Source organism: Anoplolepis gracilipes, chromosome 7 (genome assembly GCF_047496725.1).
Source record: "Anoplolepis gracilipes chromosome 7, ASM4749672v1, whole genome shotgun sequence".
Lineage (NCBI taxonomy): Eukaryota > Metazoa > Arthropoda > Insecta > Hymenoptera > Formicidae > Anoplolepis > Anoplolepis gracilipes.
The window spans coordinates 12,029,492-12,053,234 of NC_132976.1; the positions used below are offsets into that span (position 1 = coordinate 12,029,492).

The following is a 23,743-nucleotide window of genomic DNA, read 5'->3' on the forward strand; positions in this document are numbered from 1 at the left end:
CCCCCCCGCTGCCTAATAGCTGGGCATTAAATTTGTCAGTGATATTGCCGGATGGGATCGCCTTGCCCTCTCTGGATCATGAATGACGCGGGACGACTGAAATATACCGCCGCTCGTGCTTTCATCCCCATCGCGAGGGGGATGGCTCGAATATATGCCGGACAATAGGAAGCAAAGACACCGCTCGAATAAACCACCGTGCTTTGAACTGTTGTTCTTTTTCGCCACGTGTGCTGATCGAAAAATCGGTCGATCTAGCTACTTGATGACTGATGAAAAAAAAATACGAGAATTTAAAAAAAGAAATATTTAAAAGTACCTTAAAATTTATTTTCATTATGTCGCATTTAAGAATCTCTAAAAAATAAATTTAACCACTTCAGAATATTAAGACATATAAATATAAGAAAAATTAAGGATTTGAAAAATCTTGTATTTATTTCAGAATAATTTTACAATATCTCACAAAAGGAATCTCTACAGAGAAAAACTAACGAGTCTTAAGTCTCAAGAAAATAACTTCGAGGGACAAAAGCGATCATTAACTTTGGTCTTTCAGCTGACTCGTTTCAAAGTATCTCGGGGTAAATAGCGTTTATCAGACTTCGACAATTCGTTCGAATGGATCTCCACGAGAAAGGACACCGCAATCCAAGGATGCTGCAAACCACGTTTTTTGACAGATCGGCAGCGACAATCTCCCGCTGGTGCGGTCCCACGAAAGGAGATTGTCAGAAACGCCGAAATAGCAAATTAGAGAATTCCAAGGAATTCCGGTCTCTCTATCTCTCTTTCTTGTTTTGTTCTTATTCTTTCTTTATCGTATTTTTATGTTTTTTTTTCAGGCCCACGTATTAAGAAATCATAATAAACCATATTAACGACATATTGGCGATTTTTGATCATTTTGATTATAAAGTTTTTAATTTTAATTTTAATAATATATGTCTAAAATGTACTTTTTTAATGTACTTTTAATTATTTCTATCACACATTATATTTTTTTAATGCATGCATGATCTCATCATATCACGTGTGTGCGACACACGTGTCTTATCTGTACAAGTTTGAAATTGAGAAAAGAAAATCAAGAACATTGATTGCGGCAATGACATCTCGGGAAATGGATGCGATATGAGAAGATAACCCGAAGAGATATCTTTATTGTTGCAACGACTAACAATATATTACTAATACAACAGTAGCGCTGATTCAACGATAAAGATTGCGACCAGCTTATAATTTCAACCACGCCGTCGTCGACAGAATCGATTAATCATCGTGTTCTCATTAAAACGTCCAAAGAAAAAGCTTTGAGCTTAATATTCAGCGCGAAACGGCGATGAGGATTTTTGGAAATAAGGAAAATAGAATCCGTTGGAATACAATTACAATTTTATCGATTATGGAATGCATTTTCATTGCAATGCTTTTTGCTCTAGGTTACTACTTTTTGTTTCTTGCTCTTTCTTCTCGTCTTCTTGCTCCAGGTATTCATCCCATTTTGTCAGTCGCGCTTCAATCTCTGCATCAGTTTCTGTAATTCTGTAAAACATATTTCAATGCATTAACAACTATATCTTTAATTTCAGGACGTGTAATATGAATCAATTGTGCGACAACTTTGAAAAATGTTTGCAATCAATAAAACTACAGCGTTTAGTGCTAATTGAATGAACGCATTGTACCAGCAATAGATAAATGATGTAGATATCACAAGAGACACTCGACTTTTCTCTCGATTCAGATAAGTGTATTTAGTATATTTAGTAAATGTGAATTAAAATATTTCTCAAAAATAGCGACATATATTATAGCGTATGATAATTTATATTTTTTATACAAACCAGCACATAAATGTACAAGAAAATACAGGAATATATTTAAGTTCCTGATCGATCCAAATGCCTGTTACAGCAACTATCGGTGTTGACTCTAAAGCCGGTATAGTAGGAACCAGTCATGGAATAACACTCACTTGTATTTTGTCTTGCCATCCCAGATCTCTGCTGTGATCTTCCTCTGGCTGAACCAACGGCCGTTCAAAAGTTGTATGCAAGCTTGCGCCTCTGCCGGTTCTCGGAATGTGACTTGCGCTACTCCCTCAGGATGTCTCTAAGAAGAGAAAACAAATATAAGGCGGTCCACAAAAAATGGATCAAACATAGACTGTTTCATTTTAATGAATCACATTTTAATAGCTGGTTGGAGTCAATATTACTGAAAATTAAACAGAATATAAAAAAAAATAATTTCAATTAAAATTTAATTAAAACTTACTGCTTTAGAATTTTGCTTCGCCGAATAATTGATAGATCCTTTCTATTTAACTGAATATATAAGAATACATGTAAAATTCGTAGTGATAATGTTTTTGACATATATATATATATATATATATATATATATATAGTAATATACTATATATTTAGATAAATAAAATAATATTATAGTTTCAACATATAAAACTGACTTTTTGTTTGATAAAATCTACACATAAGTTTCAAATTAATTTTCTATTGTTAGTTTTAATTTGTATTTACAATTTACAAATTTTTCGCGTGTCTTCCAAATTTCGTATCTTCTTTTTCATTTAGAAAGAATTATAGACATTCCATAAAACTATCAGCGGATCTCCTTTGATCCGCTGCTTTAACAAACCGTACGACAAACACACGACAGTAAAGGGTCATGATTCATTCTGGAATTGGCGGTAACACGTGCTCTCAGAATGAGAAAAAAATGGCAACGAGATGCCTATGGTAAATTAGGTAACAGAACATGAAAATTCGCCGAATAGTTTTTAAAGTCGATGCTATTTCTCGCATCGCCAAAAGAATAAAATTATGATAAAACAAGATTGTACAATGTTATGGGTTTTGCTCTGCAAAAATTTATGATCGGGAAAAAATTCATCATCAACAAAGTAAACGTGTTAAAATAATAATAATAATACATATAAATATTTCATTCCCTTAGAATAGCATGAAGGTTACCTTCCAAAACGTCTTCTCCGCGGAAAATTTTGCTCAATATAATATAGTATAACGTTACGTGTACTATATATTTCGAGTAAAATTTTCCTCGAAGAGAACGTTTTGGAACGTAATCCAAATAGACAAATACAATACGCACGTGTGTGTGTGTGTGTGACAATAATAACGAACATCTCTAAACAAAAATAGAAAAGTAGAGATATATACACACGGAGAGAAGTGTCACACGTCGTGCGGATGGAATGTACTTTGACATTGAATAGTTTCACGGCTAAGGCGTAAAGACTGGGAGTATCTTGCCTCTCGATTTATGGGGGTTAGGGGCATCCCCTTTTGAAGGTGTTTTCTTATTCTTGCCTCCCCCCCCCCCTCTATTCCATGACATTCAGTGGCTAAAAATACCCTGAGAAGGGTCGATCACTTGATTTAATTTGAAGGAGAAACAACAATTTCAACAAAGGTTTTAGATATGTTAAGGGATTTTTAAATTTACAATATTCTCAGTTTTTAACTATTAACACTATTAGAGAGAATATAAACAAGAAAATTTTAATTATTTGAATTGCGCTTAATAATTATTCAGAGATTAAACTTAATAACGCTTAGTACAAGAGTAACAGTATAAAAAAAAAAAAAAAAAAAAGTAACGCAGAAAAGTAAAAAAAAAAAAAAACACTCACGTCATAAATGACGACTTTTCTGACGTCGCCGCACTTGAGGCACTCGGATCGGATATCCTGCTGGTACTCTAGGAGCAGCTGGACTTCCTTGTCGAAATCTTCAGGTGCGAAAAGGTTCTTTAGAATAACAACCCTTTCACATTTTAACGGTTCGCCCCGCATGCGCTCTGGTCGCCAGTCAAACAATCTACATACAAACAAATAATGGCACATAATCTAATGAAGAAGATTAGTGGCAATAACAATTGTATTTAAATGAAGGAAGATTTATTTTAAATTTTCAAATGCTTTCTTATTAGTAGGCGCAATCTTCAAAAGCATTGACAAGGATAGCGAGCTATTGAGATCCGAATCTGACGAGTCTACACGTTATGCAATATATCACGTCGACTCACTGCTGTCATTATTGGAAGTGACGTTTCTCATTGATTAAAAGACGCCGACAAATATTGCTGGTACAGGACAAATTGTCAGTATCGAGCCGTATAATCGAGAACACTCGTCAGCCGTGAGAATAGTCGCGATGATCGATAGATCGTGGCTCACGACTCCGCTTCTCGGAATACCTCGGGGGAAATAAGGTCGATATAGGAAATGTTCTAGTGCGCCAACGCGGGGTAGATTCACGGCGGGTGTCGAAAGAACGTGTTGCTGCGAAGACTACTTCCGGCCGGCAAACGTGGGCCCGCACACGTTCGCCGATAACTGGTTTTCGCAAAGGTTCAGGACGTTGACCCTGCGCTCGCGACCTACGCCGGATAACGAGGCGATGCAGACGATAAAAATGACAGAGATGCGTCTCGTGGCCAAACAATACAATGAAATATGATGTGGCGCGAGGAGAATTTTTTAAATCGATATTAAAGACACACGGAGCGTTATAAATGCCGTCAGCCGATGCGTCTACGAAGGCAAAAGTCACTTCATTTTATCATTTATTGTATTTTAATTCAATTATAATTGAATCGTTAAATCAGTATAAAATCATTGTGTGCAAATGCATGCGTCTCTGAGGGCAAGCATATATTTTTTTCCTAAATCAAAGAAAAAATGCTCCATTTCGCTCTCATTACTTATACAATCATTAATGCATTGATATACGCTCGAAAAAAATCAATGTCATTCGACGCAATCATACGTTTCGATTAATGATTTAAGTCTTCGTGGCAATCTTCCTGAAAGGCTGCACCGTGCCCGTATAATTTTGGGTCCGTCTGTATGCACGGACCGACAGACTAAATGCGGGTAATCGACTCGCGCAGCTGCCTTTGCCGGAACCGCCAACGCCAAGCAGTCTGGCGGCTGCGAAGCCGATGGCAGTGCAATTATAAAAGCCTTTACGCACACCACAACACGTCTTACACGCGCGAAAGGCACGTATGTGAAAACGTTTCTTTTATACGATATCGCCTACAACCGAGCATCGTGATTCGAAATCATCGCGATGCCATTTTAAATGAGCCGCTTACGACACGTGTGTAGCGCGAGGCACAGAGGCCTTAATAAGATACGCACACGCGTCGCGGCGGACGCACCGTGGATGAAACGTATCTTGATCGCCCCCTCCCTTTCCCCCCGTCCGGGGATACGTCGTCTCGCACGAACGCGAGCGAAAAGAGAGATGAATGGACCGAGGAGAAACCGAGGAGAAACGCGACCATCCCGATTTTGCAACGCGATTCACCGAACCCGAATTATACGGAGCGACTCGGCAGGAAGTGACACTACGCTTTAAGTCAGTAAATAAGGCGCGGCAAACATTTCCAGTAATAAATTTATTGCTGGAAATTTAATTTTATCTATATTTTTGACATTTATTTAATATTTATATTTATAAAATATAAATAATAAAAATACACATCTTAATATTATAAAATTTAATTTTAACCACATTTTATTTTATTATTTGCTTTTATATTTAATTTATATTTTATAAATTAATTAAGTACAAAAGGAATTTATGAATAAATAATAAAAATATAAATTAAATTAAATTAAATTAAATTAAATTTATATTTATTTTACAAAACACGTGCGCGATTACTTAACGTTAATCGTTTTTAAGATTCGTGAAATTTGCAGACTTACTTTTCTTGCATCTTCTTCTGCCGCTCCTTATCCTTTTTTTTCCGCTTCGGTTTCAGCGCGGGATCATATGCGCCCTTCATTTGGAACTTTGCTCTCTGAACCGACAATGTTTTTCCTCGGATTTGCGAGCCGTCCAAAATTTTCAACGCCAGATCCACCGACTCGACCTGAAATAAATATTTAATAACCGATTGATCACGGGTTCATGAAAGTTCATTCAAGATTAAACAAAGAGATTAAAAAAAAAAAACACGGACGTTGTGTTATTTAACAAATTTTTGCGCATCTCTCACCGATAATAATTAAGCCAGGACGTAAAAGAGGCGGCGTTAATAGGCTGCACTTCCTATTTATTGTGTCAAAGTAATGGAGTTGCCATTGTTGCCTGGCAATGTGTAAGGGCGATAGGCCCATGTAATAAAAATTCGTGATCGATTTAATCACGTTTCATTAATCGACTACGCCCACGACACGAATGCCGAAAAAACAAATTCCGGCTTACACGCGAAAGGTTTGGCCCTAGATTTATGAAATGGGCGTATTCTCCATTTATATATAATGACCATTTAATTATGCGGATCGGTCCTCTTATTACGCAATCCGGTCTTTCGACCGTCATATGCATAATTTTCGTGATCGCGTTAGCTAAGTAAGCGGTGAACGAAATTATTTTCATTAATTATGCAAAGATACTTGTAAAAATTTTATTTCCAGATTTTTTCATCTTGCAGTGAAGAGATATATTTCGTGGAATTTTAGCGGCACATGCGGAAAAAAAACGACTGTGACTAATTGTAAGACTGTGAAGATTAAAAGAAGACTGAAATTAAATATGAATGCCGAGCTTAAGCTAACGTGAGGGCTTACATCGTCAAAACTAAGTTATATTTCTGAGCATTCTTTAATGGTTTCAAAGAAGTCTCATAGAGCTCGTAGTATAGGGAAGTCATAAAAACTTAAATAACTTATCGCTTCAAAAACACAGACAGTTATATGCATACATATAGGCGGTCAATTCTGTATTTCGAGAATTATTTTCAGCTGTTGCACCACCGTAACATCCGATATATCAAAAAATGTATATAAAATACGTATCAAAAATAAGCGAAACCGTTCCGCGATAAATGACGTCAGCTTATTGCTACAAAACCCGTAAAATATAAACCGCTTAGGGCCATTTTAACCGTGACTTCATGCTACTCATGGACGCACACTAGAAATAGAACAGGAAATAAATGACAAGAGAAATAACTATATCTGCTGACTCCCTCCATTGTCGAAGAAATATGCGACAAATAGTGTGTGTCAACAAATGGATAAATAAAAAAGGTAGATGGAGAATAAGAATTTTTATAGCCACGAAAAAATTGTCAAGAAAGAAATAGTGGAAGCGCGAATAGCATTTTGCATTCTTCCAGATATTTCGTATATAATAGAACGTTAGCTTTTGTTATGCATTTGGCATGACAAATACAGGATGCAGTAACACGTGACAAGAATGAGAGTGTCTAAATATGCGCACGACATGATGTCGGCGATGGATGACGTAACGATCCCAAGACAACTCTCCCTTGTAACGATGACCTAAAAAATAGCTTCCTTACTACTATGCTCGATATCTCGAGAAGATCGAGAAACCAAGTGTAGAGAATATTCCGGGAAGTATTCAGAGGCGGTCGCAATGATTTACCGTCTCGACCCACTTAAGCGAAATTCCTAGCGTCAAAATGATTCGTCGTTTACTCCATTAAAAAAGCTAAAAGTAAGAATAATTTTCGATAGGATAATTCACAAAATTCATGCCACGCAAATCGAGATTTTATAGCAATATAATTTTGAAGAGAAAGACGCAACGCAAAATGCTACAGCTATCGACGTTTGCGTGTTCGTCTGGGGACTGGTAAGAATTCTAGACTCAAGGATATCCACACACGAGAAATAAAGAGTTTGCGTAAATACACCTTAAGAACCTGCGGACATAAAGGGCCTGGCTATTCCTTTGACGCATCATCCTGCAACACCCACGCGCCAGACAGCTTCAAGGTTCCGTTCTTTTCTTTTTTTTTTTTTTTTTTTTTTTTGTCTTAACACGTCTCGCTTTCGTTTAACCCTTAACCAGCGGGACGCGAGCGGAGGAAAGTGACGTGACCGCTGACGTCATCATTTCCACAGGACTTGCGAAGTGATTTAAATAGGATCTCCTTTCTCAATTCCTATCGCATGATCTGTCTCTCTCGTGAGGCAGCACTATTTTCCGCGGTTGTTAACGCTATTAAATATCTTGACGATATGGTGATGTCGGAGAAGTTAATCACGCAATATTCACGTGTATAATTATTTTCTTCTATTAAGCTTAGGTTCTCGGAAGCACGATGATTTAAAACTCTATTCCGCTAAACAGGATTGAGGTGGAGTAGGCACAGAGTTACGTGCACTAGATAATGCGTGAAACGATCATCTACATAGTCGGATATAGCAGATATAGATTATCGTTGTTCGCGCGTAAACGCCCAGCAGTGATTAAAATGCTGGTTTCACCAGGAATGTGATTCCAGCCTTTCCAGATCCAGCGTTCTCCACCAATGAGAAATGGGACTCGACTTATTGTCAGGATCTTCGACCACCCAGACGCAAGTTCCCGCGGTCATTTCGCCGCACACATAATGTTAGATCACTGCAATTACGGTATACCCTCGCATTTAGTTCACGTTAAATTACACGCGGTTCTCCAGTCGATGTACACGTAAGGCGTCACAATCGTCAATGGCTCTCTTTTAAAGAGACAAAAAGAGAGAGAGAGAGAAAATATTTTTTCTCTTTTTTTTTTAAATCAAGATTACATATTTAAATAGAGCTTCCTGTAATTAAGACATTTACAGAACATATATAAGTAGATTCGGCATTTTCGCATTTCATGACTTCCTACGTGCGTAATTAGCTCTCTCGTTTTCCCCATGTAGTCATGGCTACGTACTAAGAATACATAAATTAGACAATTACGTGACTGCTTGCCAAGGTGGTTCCCTGATAAGATAAGCTTCCCCGAACATACACATCGCGGTGCGATTTCCTTAATGACTAATAGCTAATAACGATGTAACTGCGTACGTATAGCAGTTTAAAATCTCATTTAATAGAAAGTCAAGCTGCGTTTAACGTATAGTATACAAGATGCTGAATAGATACACGAAGCAGTATACGTGTGTAAGACAGACAGCGTCGGAAGTATGCATTTATCTGCGTGTAACGTTGATTAATGACATACGATGAGATTTCGAGGCACTATGGATCACCGTTATTACGAGATGTCGTGTTTCTAACACGCCTCGAAATGAATACTGACGTTTCTCCCTAAGTAACTATAGTTAGCCGACGTCTGTTATCATTACTATACTGGCGCCAGGCCAAATTTCTCGTGGAGATGCATTAAATACCGTGGTTGCACACGCGACAAGAAAATTCGCTGGAATTGTCAAGAGCAGGAAAGTCTTTCCTCGAAGGACTTGTTTATCCAATCGATCATAAGAAAATATCAAATCTGAAATAATCTCATTTCAATAAATTTCTGAGAATTTGTATGACAATTTATAAACAAACGTGCTTCCTCTAAGTTTTACACCGTTCACGATACTATTATATCTTGCATATTTTGCATTCCAGCCACTGCAAGTTCTGTAATTGAAGAGACAAGTTGAAGTGTAAAGCTAAGAAGAACGCAGAAGACTCAAAGAACACTTGCACTCACAGAAGAGGCTGTTGACGGAAAAAATTTTCCAACGACGATTGAAGATCATTTTAAATCTTGTCTCGACTAGGCCGTAGAAATCCCTCGAGTAACATTGTAAAAATTCCAGAGCGACGTCTCGTTATCTTCTTAATACATTTCAATACTACATTTTGTCATTTTTGGGCAAAAGAAGAAATGAGGGAATAATTGATAAGACGTGTTGAACAATGTTATTGACATCACGTTAATTTAAAAACGACGTAAATGACGAGACCGCCTGAATATATATACACACACACACACACATATATATATATATATATATATATATATATATATATCGCGCGCGTCACGTTGACTCAGCTGAGAAGTCAAACTAAATTATCATCAGAATGATTGGCGCTACGCCTACGCTATTGACATTTAAGATCGCGCTTGTTCTACTAATTTGCATTGTGTGAAATAGAGATGAGTCAGACAATTGCACTCGATGATCGCGTATGCAAGTTTCATTACATCGTGGCCGATTTACAGTCGCGGCCTAACCGAACGTATCATCACGAGAAACGCGCGCCGAATTTTTATAGCCCAATTTGCTTCACGAGATTACGACGCCAATCAAAAAGTCCTCTCGACTTAAAAAGATATGAGAAAAAATTGTTATTACATAAAAGTCCATGATTTTTATATTATTGGAGGAAATTTAAACCGATATAAAATTGACAGATAAATGCAATAAAATGCAATGTAAGATCGATAAAATTTCTTTCCCTATAAAGATGCAGCACTCATTAAGAAATGATTTTATTTTACATTAGATAATACATCGCTGTATCTTGCAGCGTGATATCTCAAGTACTACCAGGCAGCTCCGGTTTCTCTTGAGATGCATATTTCGGGATGCATTTCACTTTGCAGATAAACGCTGAGGGAACCTGCAGGATATCTCTCAAAACTATGAGTAAAATTTTATTCATCAAAGTGTACTTAAATTAGAATAAAATAATATTTCCTAAAATAATGCTTAGAATATATTGCCGCGTTTTATTAAAAATGATTATTTTTATATATATATATATATATATATATATATATATATATATATATTTGCGTAACTATACTAAATTTTCATCAGTCTAGCATTCATTTAATCTTGGTCGCTTTAAAATATCGTATAAACTGTCCTTGCAAGTTCTAGAGGTCAAATTTATTATGATTTACGATGAGTGATGTATCCTTTCGCCATTTTGTTGGATTGTTCTCAAACCGTAGAGGGACTCCGCGATAAAACCCTCCCCATATTAGGCACACAGTGTCTTTCCTAAAAGAGCGGATATATGCGCGGCACATTTTGCAAAACCGGTTTCCGGAATTCCATAAAGTCCGAAGTGCGCGAGCGCGCATGGGAGCGCTCGTAAAAATCGCCGTTTTTACGTTGGCAAAAGAAAAGAAAAGAGACGAGACGAGACGAGACGAGCCGTTCCTTGCCAACGGCACAATTAGGAAACTGTTAACGCTATCTAACTAACGACGTCGCCGGAAATTACGGCTTCGCAAATTGCAAATTCGCGCCGGCGAGAAAAAAGAAACGGGTTATGAATGAATATGAGATCTCGCCGACGGCGAGACATCTGTTACGGCGATTTTTTTTCCTTGGCCTTTCGGCGATTAAAAGGTTATTTAACTCTCTTCAAAGCAAATAAAGAAATCAATATGTTTACAAATATCCGGTTAACATATCAAATCTGTCACCTGCATTCGCAATTTTAATAATAATATACCTAGGTGTACCTGACCTTCCTGTTGCTTCGTAAGAGGCGATCGCTTCCTTTCGCGGCGATTACACGTGGAAGAAGAACGCGCCCGCTTGTAAATTTATGGTCAGACAGTCTCTCAGGAAGATCGAGTTCTCCCGACGTTTCGTTTGCAGTGACAAATGTCAATTGCATTAATGTCTGCGCGATATGACTGCATCATAGTTAAACTTAATTTTGGAAGGACGCCAAATTTTTCAGCTCTAACGTTGATCTATCTTTTTTGAAAAGTTTCAATTTCCTGTATATTTCTTACATCCTTGAGAGAAATTTGGCAACATTAACGTAACGTGCGTTAAAAGCCCACGTAGTCTTACCAAATATGGAGATTAGGTGTCTCGAACAGAATTGATGCCTTTTCATTTGTACCACTAAATTTCATTTAAAATGTTATTTAAAAATCTGGAATATCAAAGTCCAATTTACGAGTAAAGAAAATAAAATATATATTTATTCTAGGTATCTATTTTATTATTGTAATGAAGTGAAATTAATTGGAGAGCACGGAGGTTCTCAAGAAATTTCTTCCATGTACCAATAAGACTATACAAACTTGAAAGCGTAAGCTAACACTCGTAAATGATTAACTTGATGTCACATTATACTGACGTAACCGTACGCGATGATGATCCTCAAACCATAAACATGACAACTGCATCTACATCTCCATAATGCCTGACGCAATATCTAGAATTATTTGAATCTGTCAATCACTCCGTTGTGATTTCAGGCACGCAGTCGTCAACCCATCCCAAATTGCAATTCCGCGAATTGCAACATTCCCAGTGTACCTTTCAAAGCATCAGGAATGCGCAAATGAATCGCCGTCATAGTAGTTTGAACGTAATCTCGGCCACGCCGTCACTCAAACGTAAAGCTCGTATTTAGGTAATAAAAAATAAAATAAAATTCACGCTTCTCTCTTTCTCTCTCTTTGATGTTTCAACCATACGAAACATTTCAACATCAAACGTGCAGTAGGTATTTAGATGTACAGATTGTTGGAACGGGCAATATTTAAATGCTATAGATTATTTTGAACGTGATATTTTCATCATCGTGTAAATCACAAGAATGCAATGTCGCTTGTTTATACATTCGCGTTCACGATAAATCTATATAAGTATACGTGTGTGCAAAAATAGCTAAGCTATGATACAAGAAAAGGAGAAAAGCGTAGATATATTTAAATTATGCAACTATGATAGCAAGTGCAAACATCGTACAGAATGCATAATAATTAATCACAAATGAGCGTGTCAGCGTATTTTTCACGTTAAGTAAAATATGTCACAGAGATGACACTTCTAATACACGTGTAATATAATACAATGGAATGTTCAAAATACATTTGATATTTTTTTACGTACGCGCGCGCATTGTATTTCCTTTCCGTTTAGTCTTCAATCTGTCTCTCTTTGTAGTTGTCGTTAACACACTTTTTCCGTATATTATTATCGCCACGTCTCTGCGAGTGATAAGTGGAAATTATTAAATTAACATTTGCGAAATCCAATTCGACGATAGCAAATTACGCTCCGCTAAGTTCTGCGATATCTCAGACCTGTTTGTATACTAACATTCCCTGTTATCTCTGCTACTACATTTTAATCAATTCAATTTAGACGTTAACTCCCTATAAGATACTATCGGACAGATAGACGTTAATGTATCCAATTGGCAGCCTGCCATTAAACGGAAACGCTGATCTGTTCTAATACGATATTTTAAAAGTAGGCTCAATTTGAGGTCATCGCGCTTTGATACTGTCTTGTAAATATATATTGTTAATTCTATTATATAGATGTCAAATTTCTTAATAACGGGATAATTACATTCTCATATTATCAATTGATAATAATCAGTAATAAATGAACATTCATTCAAAAAAAAAAAAAGAAAAAGTTATCGCCGAATTATTTTTCTGTACAGCTTGATTAACTCTCCATTAATTCCAAGTTATTACCATCGTAAATAATAAGCAAACACTTTTAGATATATTATTTCTTACTTGCTTTTATTTTTATATAATTTTGCGTTATTTTGTACGAGCAAAAAAATATAATCCTTCGCTCTTCTAGTTTCGATATTCGCAAATTTTCTTACTGATACTAGGTGATCCCTTCTCTCATACATTCTGGTCTACAATTAATGATGCTGATACATTTTAATCCTGTTTTATAATAGTAAACAATAAGTGTGGAATGTAGACTTTAGTTGAAGCGTAGTTTCTCCAAGATTTTACGAGTTGTCGACGCAATTATATAGAGTTTGTTCAACAATTCCTACATCGTTTGCGTACAATTATCGCACGTTTTATGCCTGCTAAGTTCGTACATCCTTGAGTCCGACTGAAGATGGTTGGAAGAAGACTATTGGGTGGTGTTATGCAAAACGTGAACAGAAATTATTAAATTGTTTACGCCTTTGCACATGTCACACGCGCGGATAAACTTTACTATTTCAAAATCGCCTTAAAGATCAAGGTAAACGCCAGATATTAAACGAATGCAGATTTAAAATTCATACCATTCTAATTGTAACATTTTTACATAAGACGTAAAAACCGACACAAGGTTCGGCAACAGTATCAAGAGACGACGATAAATGTTACACATGTGGCTCGTCCTACGGCGTTGCTTGTGAAAAAATTGCTTCGCGGAAACGTCATTTACAGATCCTTCGTAAAATAAGGAGAATTCGCGAAAGCATATTTGTCGTATAATAATCTGCGCGCGATGTATTTCCACGAATGTAACTGCGTTCGTGGCGAGCGCATAAGTGTTGATTCGAATAGAAATCGGAGTGAGCTAAACTCTGATTCTCTCCACGGCGGATCTACGGCCCCTCGGATTCAGAAAATGATCGCGGTAACATCTGGCGTTAGGGGAAGTGCGAGAGAATTCCTCTCGTAAGCTCGCGGAGCGCGCGAAGGTACGCGCCGAGCGGAATGGAAGCGGCGGCTTCAGTCGGGCGCGAACCTCCGTCGAAGAACGGTCTCCACGATCGGTACAGTCCCCGGGCACCCTATCGATCGCGATAGAGAGTAGGTATACATCTCTCTGTGATCTCCAGGAAAATCAGTCGACGGGACGCAAAAGCGAGGCGGCCGATTTTCTTTTCTCCGTCTTTTTTTTTTTTTTTTCATCGCGCGAATTCGCGAAGCGATATGTGATTATGACGACGCGCGAAATCGCAAGCGAAGCGAAATTCAAAGAATGAGAATGAGGACCCTGCGCGTAAATCGCGACCTTTGCATCGAGTACTTCGACTAGTAAGCGACCTGTGGCGTAGACATGTGGAAGTGTTGGATCCTGTTTCTGTGCTTCGCAGGTAATTAATTAATTTAAAGTGCGCGATGTGGATTTTTAAACAAATCGAATGAGTCTGAGGTATTAATGCACGGAAGCACGAATGAGTGGGTAAACACGAGATTCTAGGAAGTAATTAATTCAAAGAAATAAGTATAGTTAAAAAAAGAATTTGCGGAATAAAGTATTGTATAAAATAATGCAGTCAAAATTGTTTTCATACAATGATTAATGAATGTCAATAATAATAAGGATCAATTGCATTGAAATAACGAAATTACGATAACAAACGTATTTATATATAATGAAAAGGGGATTTGATGTCTTCTCTTACAATTATATTTGCTTTAATAAAATAATTCAGTATATTATCATTTAATTTAATTAAACTTAATTTATCAATATTTAACCTCGCAGTTAATAATTATATTCATGTATTGTATGTAATATATATGGAAATATCAAATGCAATTCTGACCACAAAAATATATGCAACATTAATTAAAATCACTTTATGAAAACAAGTAAAGTATTTAAATTAATTTTATACCTGTTATAATTTCATAAAATTCAATTTCTGCAAGTTGTTGACGCGTGCAAATTATTTATTTATTTACTTATTTATTAATATATTAATAAAAAAAAACTGTAACGCCAGTTTTTGCGAAATTAGAAGTAAATGCCACTGAAATTTTTTTTAATGATATTTAAGATAATTTACATGATGTAAAGGATATAATCGTGAAAAATATCTTTCGATAAAACACTGCTAAGTTGGTTGCTGTATTAGTAGTTACGCACTTTGCTAATTGGCAGCCTAATAGCAACTCTGAAAGTTACGATAACGCAACGTATAATTATCTAAATGATTGTTTAAATTATATAATAATACTATAATGACCGTAATTGATAAGTATCTATCAAGTTTTGATGTGTAAATAATAGCAGGTATCAATACAGATAATTAGTTCATATATGGAATCTGTTGTATACAATTATATCGATAATCTATATTTTTTCAAGAAAAATTGTGTAACGTTTTTTTTTTTTCCTCTGGAATATCTGTCTTATTTATTAAGTCTGTCCGTTTATATTTTATCTTTCTTTAATTAAATACATTTGTTTTTATCGAGGCGGATGATTTTTAATATGCTTTAATAAAATTTAATAAAAATTCCGAAGCAAACCTTAAAAGGGATGCATGTTGCGAGATGCATACTTTATATCAGACACACGTGAAATTTCTGCATATAAGATTAACCAGTCTGCAAGTGGAACGACTACGTTGCACAGACAGTTTCGGGACGCGCATATTTTACCAAGCATTTTCTAATGGAAACCACAAATAAATTAACGATCGAAACGTATATCTATCCTCATGTAGATACAGACAGACATACAGACAGACAGATAGTTTCTGAGCACAGACGTAACAATCTATTTTCGCAAGATCGAATCTAGGCAGGAATGATACCGACGAAACGATACCACCAAATCGGATCTGCATCGAAAATAGCTTCGATCGTAATCAACAATCGTAAAGTTGCTTGCAGCTATCGAAAAGAAACTTATAATTAAAGTCAACAATGTGGCCGTCGTGTTGTAAAAAATATCTCAGCGTTATTTGATCAAATTTTCTTTCACTGATTAAAAATGCCTGCTAATGACTGCCAATTACAATCGTGCGATTGCAGGTCATTACACCGAACAAAATTTTGACCTAATTAATTTTCTTCGATAATGTGGTACATATATAAATTAAAGGTTAATTGACCAATTATTAATAATACCAGTTTGTTCGCGAAAGTGGAGATAAATTCTGGAAATATGAGAAGAATTTCCATCCAAGAGTCACCGAGGTTAGCCTTGTCCCATAAATATTACATGAATGAAAGTACAAGTTGTGGGTAGACCTATACCATAGATATAACTCCCTGTCATCTGATGTCTATCGATATCAGTCGATTAGACGAGCTTGAAAATATCAAATGGCTTTTTCCTTGAAGCACATACCACGATTAAACAACACTATCGATAATAGGTAATACAAACTTATTAACTTTATATAATTTTAATTGCCATTTTAATTGCCAGCGACCTTAATTAACTTCAGTGGATATTAAATATTTACATGAATTCATTAACTGATATTTTGCAGCATTTGCACAATTCCTAGGTAAGTATGCGACCATATTTGCATATCCATGGAAATATTGCACCGAGCAAAAAATATATTTATATGTATCTTATATTATATGTATTTATATCTTTTCATATTTTTTACAATCTTCCTTAATACAAATAATAACTGCTTAAGAATTTAATATTAATAATTAACCTAGTGTTAATAATTATCTTTAATTGCCCATTTATACTTCTAGAAGTAGAAAAAAAATTAAGTTTTGCGTGACTTGCTGCGTAACTGAATATTTACGTGAATAAGTAGTCGCTAATATACACGATATTTTCCACCGCTAGAGTGTAAAAGATATTTTAGTATCAGACAACAGTTTGCACACCTGTGATAAGAAAACGCATACGATTAAATGATTACACAAAAAAGATACGTATACGTACGAACTTGACACAGAAAAATTTATTGTTCCCATTCTCATTGTAAGAAATAAAGCTGTACCACTCGACGTTTAAAATTTTTAAATACATGTGAAACGTTGTACTATAATAGAAAACCCAATTCCTTTTGTTATTATCGCATAAAGTAGTACTTTGTATATTTGAAAACTAGAAAACTAGGTGAATTTTCACATCAAAGATTTAGACATGGCCTCTCAGAACCTGAGCATTTCAAGTCAAAATGAAATATGCAACATACGCGCTGGCTATCTCGTTTGTTATGTCTCGCATTTTAAAGCAAGTCGTATATCGCGGTATCCAAAGCTACAACAAACTTTAACATAGTTCGCAAATTCGCATGCGGTTGAAAGCAACGCAAAAAAAAAAAAAAAAAAAAAATCCAACAAAAACATTTGATAAGTTTCGCGAACAATGTTTTGTTCAAGCAAGGCAATTTTTAAATTTTTAAATTAATTTTATTTCTGTGATTAAAGTGCGCTTTGTGCGCGCAGTTATAATTATTATTTCAGCTTGATGTATGCACAGTACTATTTTGAATTGATGACTCGAGAAAATCGATGGTATTCTAATTAAGAGGCGCAAAATTGTAGTCGGCAGTTATTATTATTCGTAGAAACCAGTTGTCGTATAATTCTGTCATGTAAATGTCCATTTGAATGCTCAAACAGATTCTGAATGCAATCACTATTCTTTAACATGTGCTCTGACTATTAACTAATCGATTAAATTGAGCCATTTAAGTTTGACCCGTTTAAATCTACAATTTACATATGCTACATAAGTACCGCAGTTTAAAGTGAAGATTCCGCGAATAGTAATTAAATGTCCATTTAAAGAGTGCTACGTAATACAAACACCAACTATATTTAGCATAAAGCGCCGTTCTTTATGCCTCCTACTAGCAATTTGAATAATGATTCTGTCAAAGTAAAATGCATAAAATAGCAAGATAATGAAAAAAGAAACGTAACATGACACATTCAAGCTTGATTAAAACGCAATATATTTTACTTGTTTTTATATATTTCGTATATGTGATTATGTCTTTTTACGTTCATTGCAAAGATAATATAAAAAAAATACGACTAATTTTGCCCAATTCATTAACCTCATGTCGTTATCAAAACTGATATAATATTAAGGCAATTACTTTATTTCAATCAGAGTTACCTAATTTTATAGTAAGATCTTTTTCAAATTTATTTCAATTTGTTTATCTCATTAAAGTTGTCTGCTATGAATTAAATACATGCTACGATAAAATATATAATAAATATAATAATTAGTTCTATCGCGCACGTAATTATCGTGCGAACAAGAATGTATTTTCTATACTAGAAGCCTGCGGGCCTCCCGTATAAAGGTTAAATCTCTGGTATTTATTAATAGTCATACGATACTACTTGTGTATCATAAATGAAATTTATGGCGGTGTACGTGTATGGTGGGACACGAGACTTTTCTACGCGACAATGACTCAGAGAGATGACTTTTTAAGTAATTAATTGGATATATTGACAATCATTGTCAATGTGTATCTGCTGTGTCTATATATTTCTGTAATATATACAATGTATATTAATTTGCAATAAATGCCAACACACACATGTCAGGTAAATCCTCTTATAATCTTTCAGAATTTTTAATACACATAAGTGTTTTCTCAACATTTTCGAACATTACATAATCTTTAAAATCTGTTGAATTATTTATATTTTGAGATTCTCATAACTGGCGTCTTAAACCGGCAGTTAAATTGTGAATACCTATTGTATGCGTATACAGTATCGCTCTGTCGTAAAAATTGCTTTATCTTTACCGGTTCCACCCGAAAGACTTGTCACGCCCTAAAAATTTTCAATCAATAGAATTACCTAATTCCCCGCACATAGATTATGTAAAATTATAATGAACGAAAATTTCTTCCTCCCTTTCGAAAACGAGATTACCATGCGTTTCTTTCTATTGTATTTTTTTTTTCCTTCTCTTTCTAGCTAAATAAGATCTCTAGAACTATATAAACATACAATTTACGAGAAATATTTGAGTACAGAGCTAAAACTATAATTTAATAAATGTTCACTTAAGAGATTAGACCACAATCACAAACAGGCCATCAAAATAAGATATTTCCGTCCCAATGATAAGCCTGAAACGTTGCAAATTTGCTATCATGCGAGAGAGAGAGAGAGAGAGACGGGAAAGCATCTATTTTATAAGACTATATTCGATAATTCAATATTATATCTATGCAATGATGTGGCGCCTAGTTACGCATGAACTGCAGACGGCATTACATAATGCTTAAATTCCGTTCAAGGCCGCGGAATAAAAATGTATTCACTCGGAACGAAACGCGCATCAGATATGCGCATAAATTATACTAGTAAAAGAGGAAATTATGGATTTTAAAATATCGAGATTATCAGAACAAGAAATGCCCAACTGCTAGAATTTATTGATGCTGAAAGAACGAGTTTAATGAGCGAAAAATATCGGAATAATATTATGAATTTGTCATTTCTCCAAGATTTCATATGTGTTATAAAATATTGGGAAATTTATCAAAATCTCGATGGCAAAAATATATTGATAAGACTAACTGATTTCCCTTTCCAGGTTTGTCCTCGGCTCTGTCAAACTTCGACGTTAATTCCTTGACGACTAATCAATCCAGAACAGTGCGTCAACACGAACCGGTGAGACGATTCGCGTGTCCCGTAGGGTTCTTTCGACTGAAACGATTCTGTTATTACTTGAGCGCCGGCACGGCACCTTGGAGGGACGCGTACTTCCATTGCAAGGACAGAAATGCCACCCTGGCTATATTGGACAGAAATGGAAAGGACAGGATGTTGCGAAAGTACTTGATGGGGGATCAGTTCAGTGAGTATAAGCTATTCTCGTCTCGTCTTTGACTATAACGTCGCGCGAATCTCCGCCTAAATCCGACGAAACTCAACAGCGAAATTGGAGCGGTGGATCGGTGGAATTTTCAATTGGCAACAGATGGCCTGGGAATGGGGCGTGACGGGCGAGAAGATGGTTTTCCAAAGTTTCGGGAAAATGGAGCCCGGGAAATCTGAGAAGTACGCGTGGCATTGTATCATAATGGATCCCGCATTGAAATACAAGTGGAGCGCGAGAAGCTGCGTCGAACGGAAGCATTATATATGCGAAGTGCCTGCCGGTCGTTTATGTGAGAAATGCATTCAAAACACGAAAAACACATTCAACAGAAAAGCTGTCACACTTCAATCCCTCGGTACAGTTTAGAACTTATTTTAACTGTATGATTCTTTTTCTTTGTTCAGCAAGAAGACGCAAGAAGTCGGATCCTTTTGCGCCGCAAAACCAAAGATTAAAACCCAGAAAAAAGAGCAAAAAGTATTTAGACGAACAGAGAAACTTAGAGGGAAAAATAAAGAGTCGGGAAAATCGGAGAAGAAATTGGACCGACCGAGGAGAGAATGAACAATGGGCTCATGGTGTTAAACTGGGATCGCGGCCACCTTCTAAGTATGATAATTCGATTGTGCTAAATAAATTTTAAGAAACGTGAAAATTAAAAAAAAAAAAAAATTTTCAAACTCGAAAATAGTAATCAAGATTGTCTATAATACAATTAATAATTTTTAAAATTTCTTTTGCCAGTACCAAGTTGACGCAGCCCAGAGAGCGCACGCGACATCATTCGAATAGAACTCGTTTGCAACCAGCTGGGCCAAGAGTTGCCCAAATATTGCCTCAAGGGCGAGAGTACGGTGCTTTTCTGGGTGGCAGACTCAATAGCCATCCATCACAAAATTTGGATATGAATGATGTTCTTTCGCAGTTCCACAATAAAATAAACGATTTCGCGCGGGAGGAGATTTTGTTAAAACCGTGAAGAAAAAAGTCGTAAATCATTGATAATTTAATTATGTGTGGTTGCAACCTTGACTTTATTACTCTCTATTACATAAACTATGCAACTAAAAAAAATACTTACAATATGAAATTTGTGCTATAGTCGCATACTATCGAACTGCCGATATGCCGATACAACTATTGCAATAGATATATATATATAACTAATTATAAAAATTAATATTGCAGAACTGCGAAAAACTATTGCGATTAAGATTAATCTCGGAACAGATTCTTAATGTTCCTGAATATTCATGAAAATTTTAAAAATAGTAATTAGATCAATCATATAAATATGATAAATAATGATAAGTAATGATATTTATGTAGCTCATTATCAATTGCATTCGATATTATTAAAAACACACTCGTCTAGATGTTCTCTCTACTTATTTATCGTACTATTATAAAAAATTAAAATTATTCATTGTCTCTCTAAATCTTTCACTATTTTGCGATTATTTTACTAAATAGAGCAATTAATTAATTATAACGCGTAAATATGGATTAAAAATCTAAATCTGTCGATATCACTATCCCTGATGAATTACGTTGCACAAACTAAATAACTTACTACAATAATTATTTGATAATTATTTCACGATATCTGTTTACGCTAATCACAGTTTTTTGTAAATGGATTATACAATCAGATAGTGAATCAAAAAGCAAGATAACACTCATATCTTCATATTTTGATCCACCATCGTGTTCGTTATTTTTTGTAAATATGTCAACATAAAATCATTGATATATATCTTGTGTATTTAACGATGTATAATAAAATATTGATACACGAATTCTTGTAGTTTAATCGATATTGTTAAGAAAAAAAAAATCGAAGATGAACTATATTAAATAATGTACATATAAAAAATTCATAAAACATACATTCCTACCTTGATATAAGTACAGAGAGCATCTCCCTTTGGTTCACCATTGCCATCTTTGTACAGCTTGATTTTGTCCTTCCCTTTTTCGTCCCTAGCTATGAGGCCGCATTTGGTAAAAAGTGCTGTGAGCTCATCCATGGTAATGTCCAGAGGTAGGCCGGATACGTAAATAGCGGTGTTATGTGCCTCGTCGACTTCGAACCAAGTCGGCGGTTCCTGAGCTTTCCGCTTCGCTTCCGTTCTCCTCTGTTCCTTTTCTTCTTTGGTTGTTTGAGGGGATAGAGGCTGTTTTGGCTCTGGTGGGTTTGGCTGTTGCTCGCTAGTATCGACAAAACCATAACTCATTTGATACCTGGCCATGAAATCCTGATCAACCTTTGGAAACCAGGCATTCTTCTCTTTATCCCAGAAATATACGCTACCGTCATTTGGATCTGTATAAGTATGTGTATCGTTCTCAAAGCCAAAAGTACCGGCTGCACTAACTTCAGGGCCAGAATTTTCTTCCTTTTTCTTTCCATCGGAGCTTTCCTTGTTATCAGAACTCACTTTGTCATCTTCCTTTACCACCCATTTATTATTTTCTTGATCAAATCTGTAGGTAATGTTTGTTGCTTTATCGGTATAGATGTAAGTTTGACCGTCAAACTCATAGTTTTTCATAAGATCCTCTTGTTTCTCCGACTCCTCTGTGTTTTCTGTGACTGACTGTGAATCAGCCATCTTCAATAGTTCATAAGTCAGTTTCTGAACAACAAATCTGCAATACAGAAAGATAGAAATCATTATTGATAAAAAATAAATACATTTATATATAATAAATATATACATTTTGATTATTATGCAGAAATTTAAATAATATGTACATAGCATGGATATCTAATGACTAATTATTAGCTCATTAACACTTATAGTAACATGACTAATATTAATCAATCAGCAGCATTACTTAGCTATTATTGACCTGTCACGATAGAAAAATACAAGGCAACGAAAGGCAAGGAAAAAATATAAATTGCAGAATATTGTGCAAATATTTTTATGACATATCCGAATAATAATATAATATATTTAATTTTCGCTCATAGTTTTACGTAGTCCATTAACTTTTATTCTTACAGTTTCTAAATAAAGCACAGGAACAGGTGATTTAAACCAGTTTATATAGCAATTTGATAAAATAAGGTTAGAAATATGACGAGAACCGACACTAAAAGAATTTCAACAATACTTACCAGTATACTTATGCCATCGGCAAATTCCGCAGGAATTATTACGCTAATTAATGAATAATTCTTGAATTTACAATAATAATTACACTAACAATAATTACATTCTAATTGTGCAACTGATAGAGAACCAGGCTACGTGACCGACGCGCGATATATGTCATAATACAGAACACAGATAAGATTACGGGGTCTGTCAGACTACCACACAAAAATTGCCTTGGACACGTTTTCGAAAGCACCGACGAGGTACTGTCAATGCTTATTGTGGAAAAAAACTAACTGCCCGCTACTGTAGGTAAATCTTTGCATTATTGTTATCCAGTAATAATAAAAAACATTAGTGATTCGATACAATAAAACCTTTATTTTGTTATTGTTGAAACGTAAAAAATTTATATATTTCTAATAATAAAGCAATAGCTGGATGAGCTAAAATATTTGCACGATTAAAATAATATTTATGTATAAATAATGAGATTATCTCCAATACATTCAAAA

At 35.4% G+C, this 23,743-nt stretch overlaps 2 protein-coding genes across 3 annotated transcripts; one reads left to right on the forward strand and one right to left on the reverse strand.

Annotated features, from left to right (window-relative positions):
• Nucleotides 1-20: 20 nt before the first annotated feature.
• Nucleotides 21-23,559, reverse strand: Barc (RRM1_TatSF1_like and RRM2_TatSF1_like domain-containing protein barc). Of its 2 annotated transcripts, XM_072895341.1 has the most exons (6): nucleotides 23,249-23,550; nucleotides 22,020-22,773; nucleotides 5,765-5,931; nucleotides 3,677-3,863; nucleotides 1,979-2,115; nucleotides 21-1,545 (listed from the first exon to the last, which is right to left on the reverse strand). In XM_072895341.1, exons 2-6 carry the CDS (start codon nucleotides 22,734-22,736, stop codon nucleotides 1,419-1,421), a joined length of 1,335 nt encoding a protein of 444 aa, XP_072751442.1. In that variant the 5' UTR covers nucleotides 22,737-22,773; nucleotides 23,249-23,550; the 3' UTR covers nucleotides 21-1,418. The 2 variants fall into 2 exon arrangements, with proteins under 2 accessions (XP_072751442.1, XP_072751443.1); XM_072895342.1 differs by lacking the exons at nucleotides 21-1,545; nucleotides 1,979-2,115 and adding an exon at nucleotides 2,262-2,330 and having other exon boundaries at nucleotides 23,249-23,559.
• LOC140667419 (uncharacterized) lies at nucleotides 14,251-21,920 on the forward strand. Its single transcript, XM_072895344.1, has 5 exons — nucleotides 14,251-14,638; nucleotides 19,831-20,097; nucleotides 20,177-20,410; nucleotides 20,526-20,730; nucleotides 20,866-21,920. Exons 1-5 carry the CDS (start codon nucleotides 14,602-14,604, stop codon nucleotides 21,098-21,100), a joined length of 978 nt encoding a protein of 325 aa, XP_072751445.1. The 5' UTR covers nucleotides 14,251-14,601; the 3' UTR covers nucleotides 21,101-21,920.
• Nucleotides 23,560-23,743: the final 184 nt, after the last annotated feature.

What these genes read in the sequence shown, in the direction of transcription:
- LOC140667419 (XM_072895344.1), top strand. Translation starts at nt 14,602, where the DNA reads ATGTGGAAGTGTTGGATCCTGTTTCTGTGCTTCGCAG. An exon ending in CTTGATGGGGGATCAGTTCA is followed by an intron (nt 20,098 to 20,176) that starts GTGAGTATAAGC and finishes GAAACTCAACAG; the next exon opens with CGAAATTGGAGCGGTGGATC. An exon ending in GGATCGCGGCCACCTTCTAA is followed by an intron (nt 20,731 to 20,865) that starts GTATGATAATTC and finishes TTCTTTTGCCAG; the next exon opens with TACCAAGTTGACGCAGCCCA.
- Barc (XM_072895341.1), bottom strand. Translation starts at nt 22,736, where the DNA reads ATGGCTGATTCACAGTCAGTCACAGAAAACACAGAGGAGTCGGAGAAA. An exon ending in GAAAAGTCGTCATTTATGAC is followed by an intron (nt 2,116 to 3,676) that starts GTGAGTGTTTTT and finishes TTCTCTTCTTAG; the next exon opens with AGACATCCTGAGGGAGTAGC. An exon ending in GATGGCAAGACAAAATACAA is followed by an intron (nt 1,546 to 1,978) that starts GTGAGTGTTATT and finishes TATGTTTTACAG; the next exon opens with AATTACAGAAACTGATGCAG.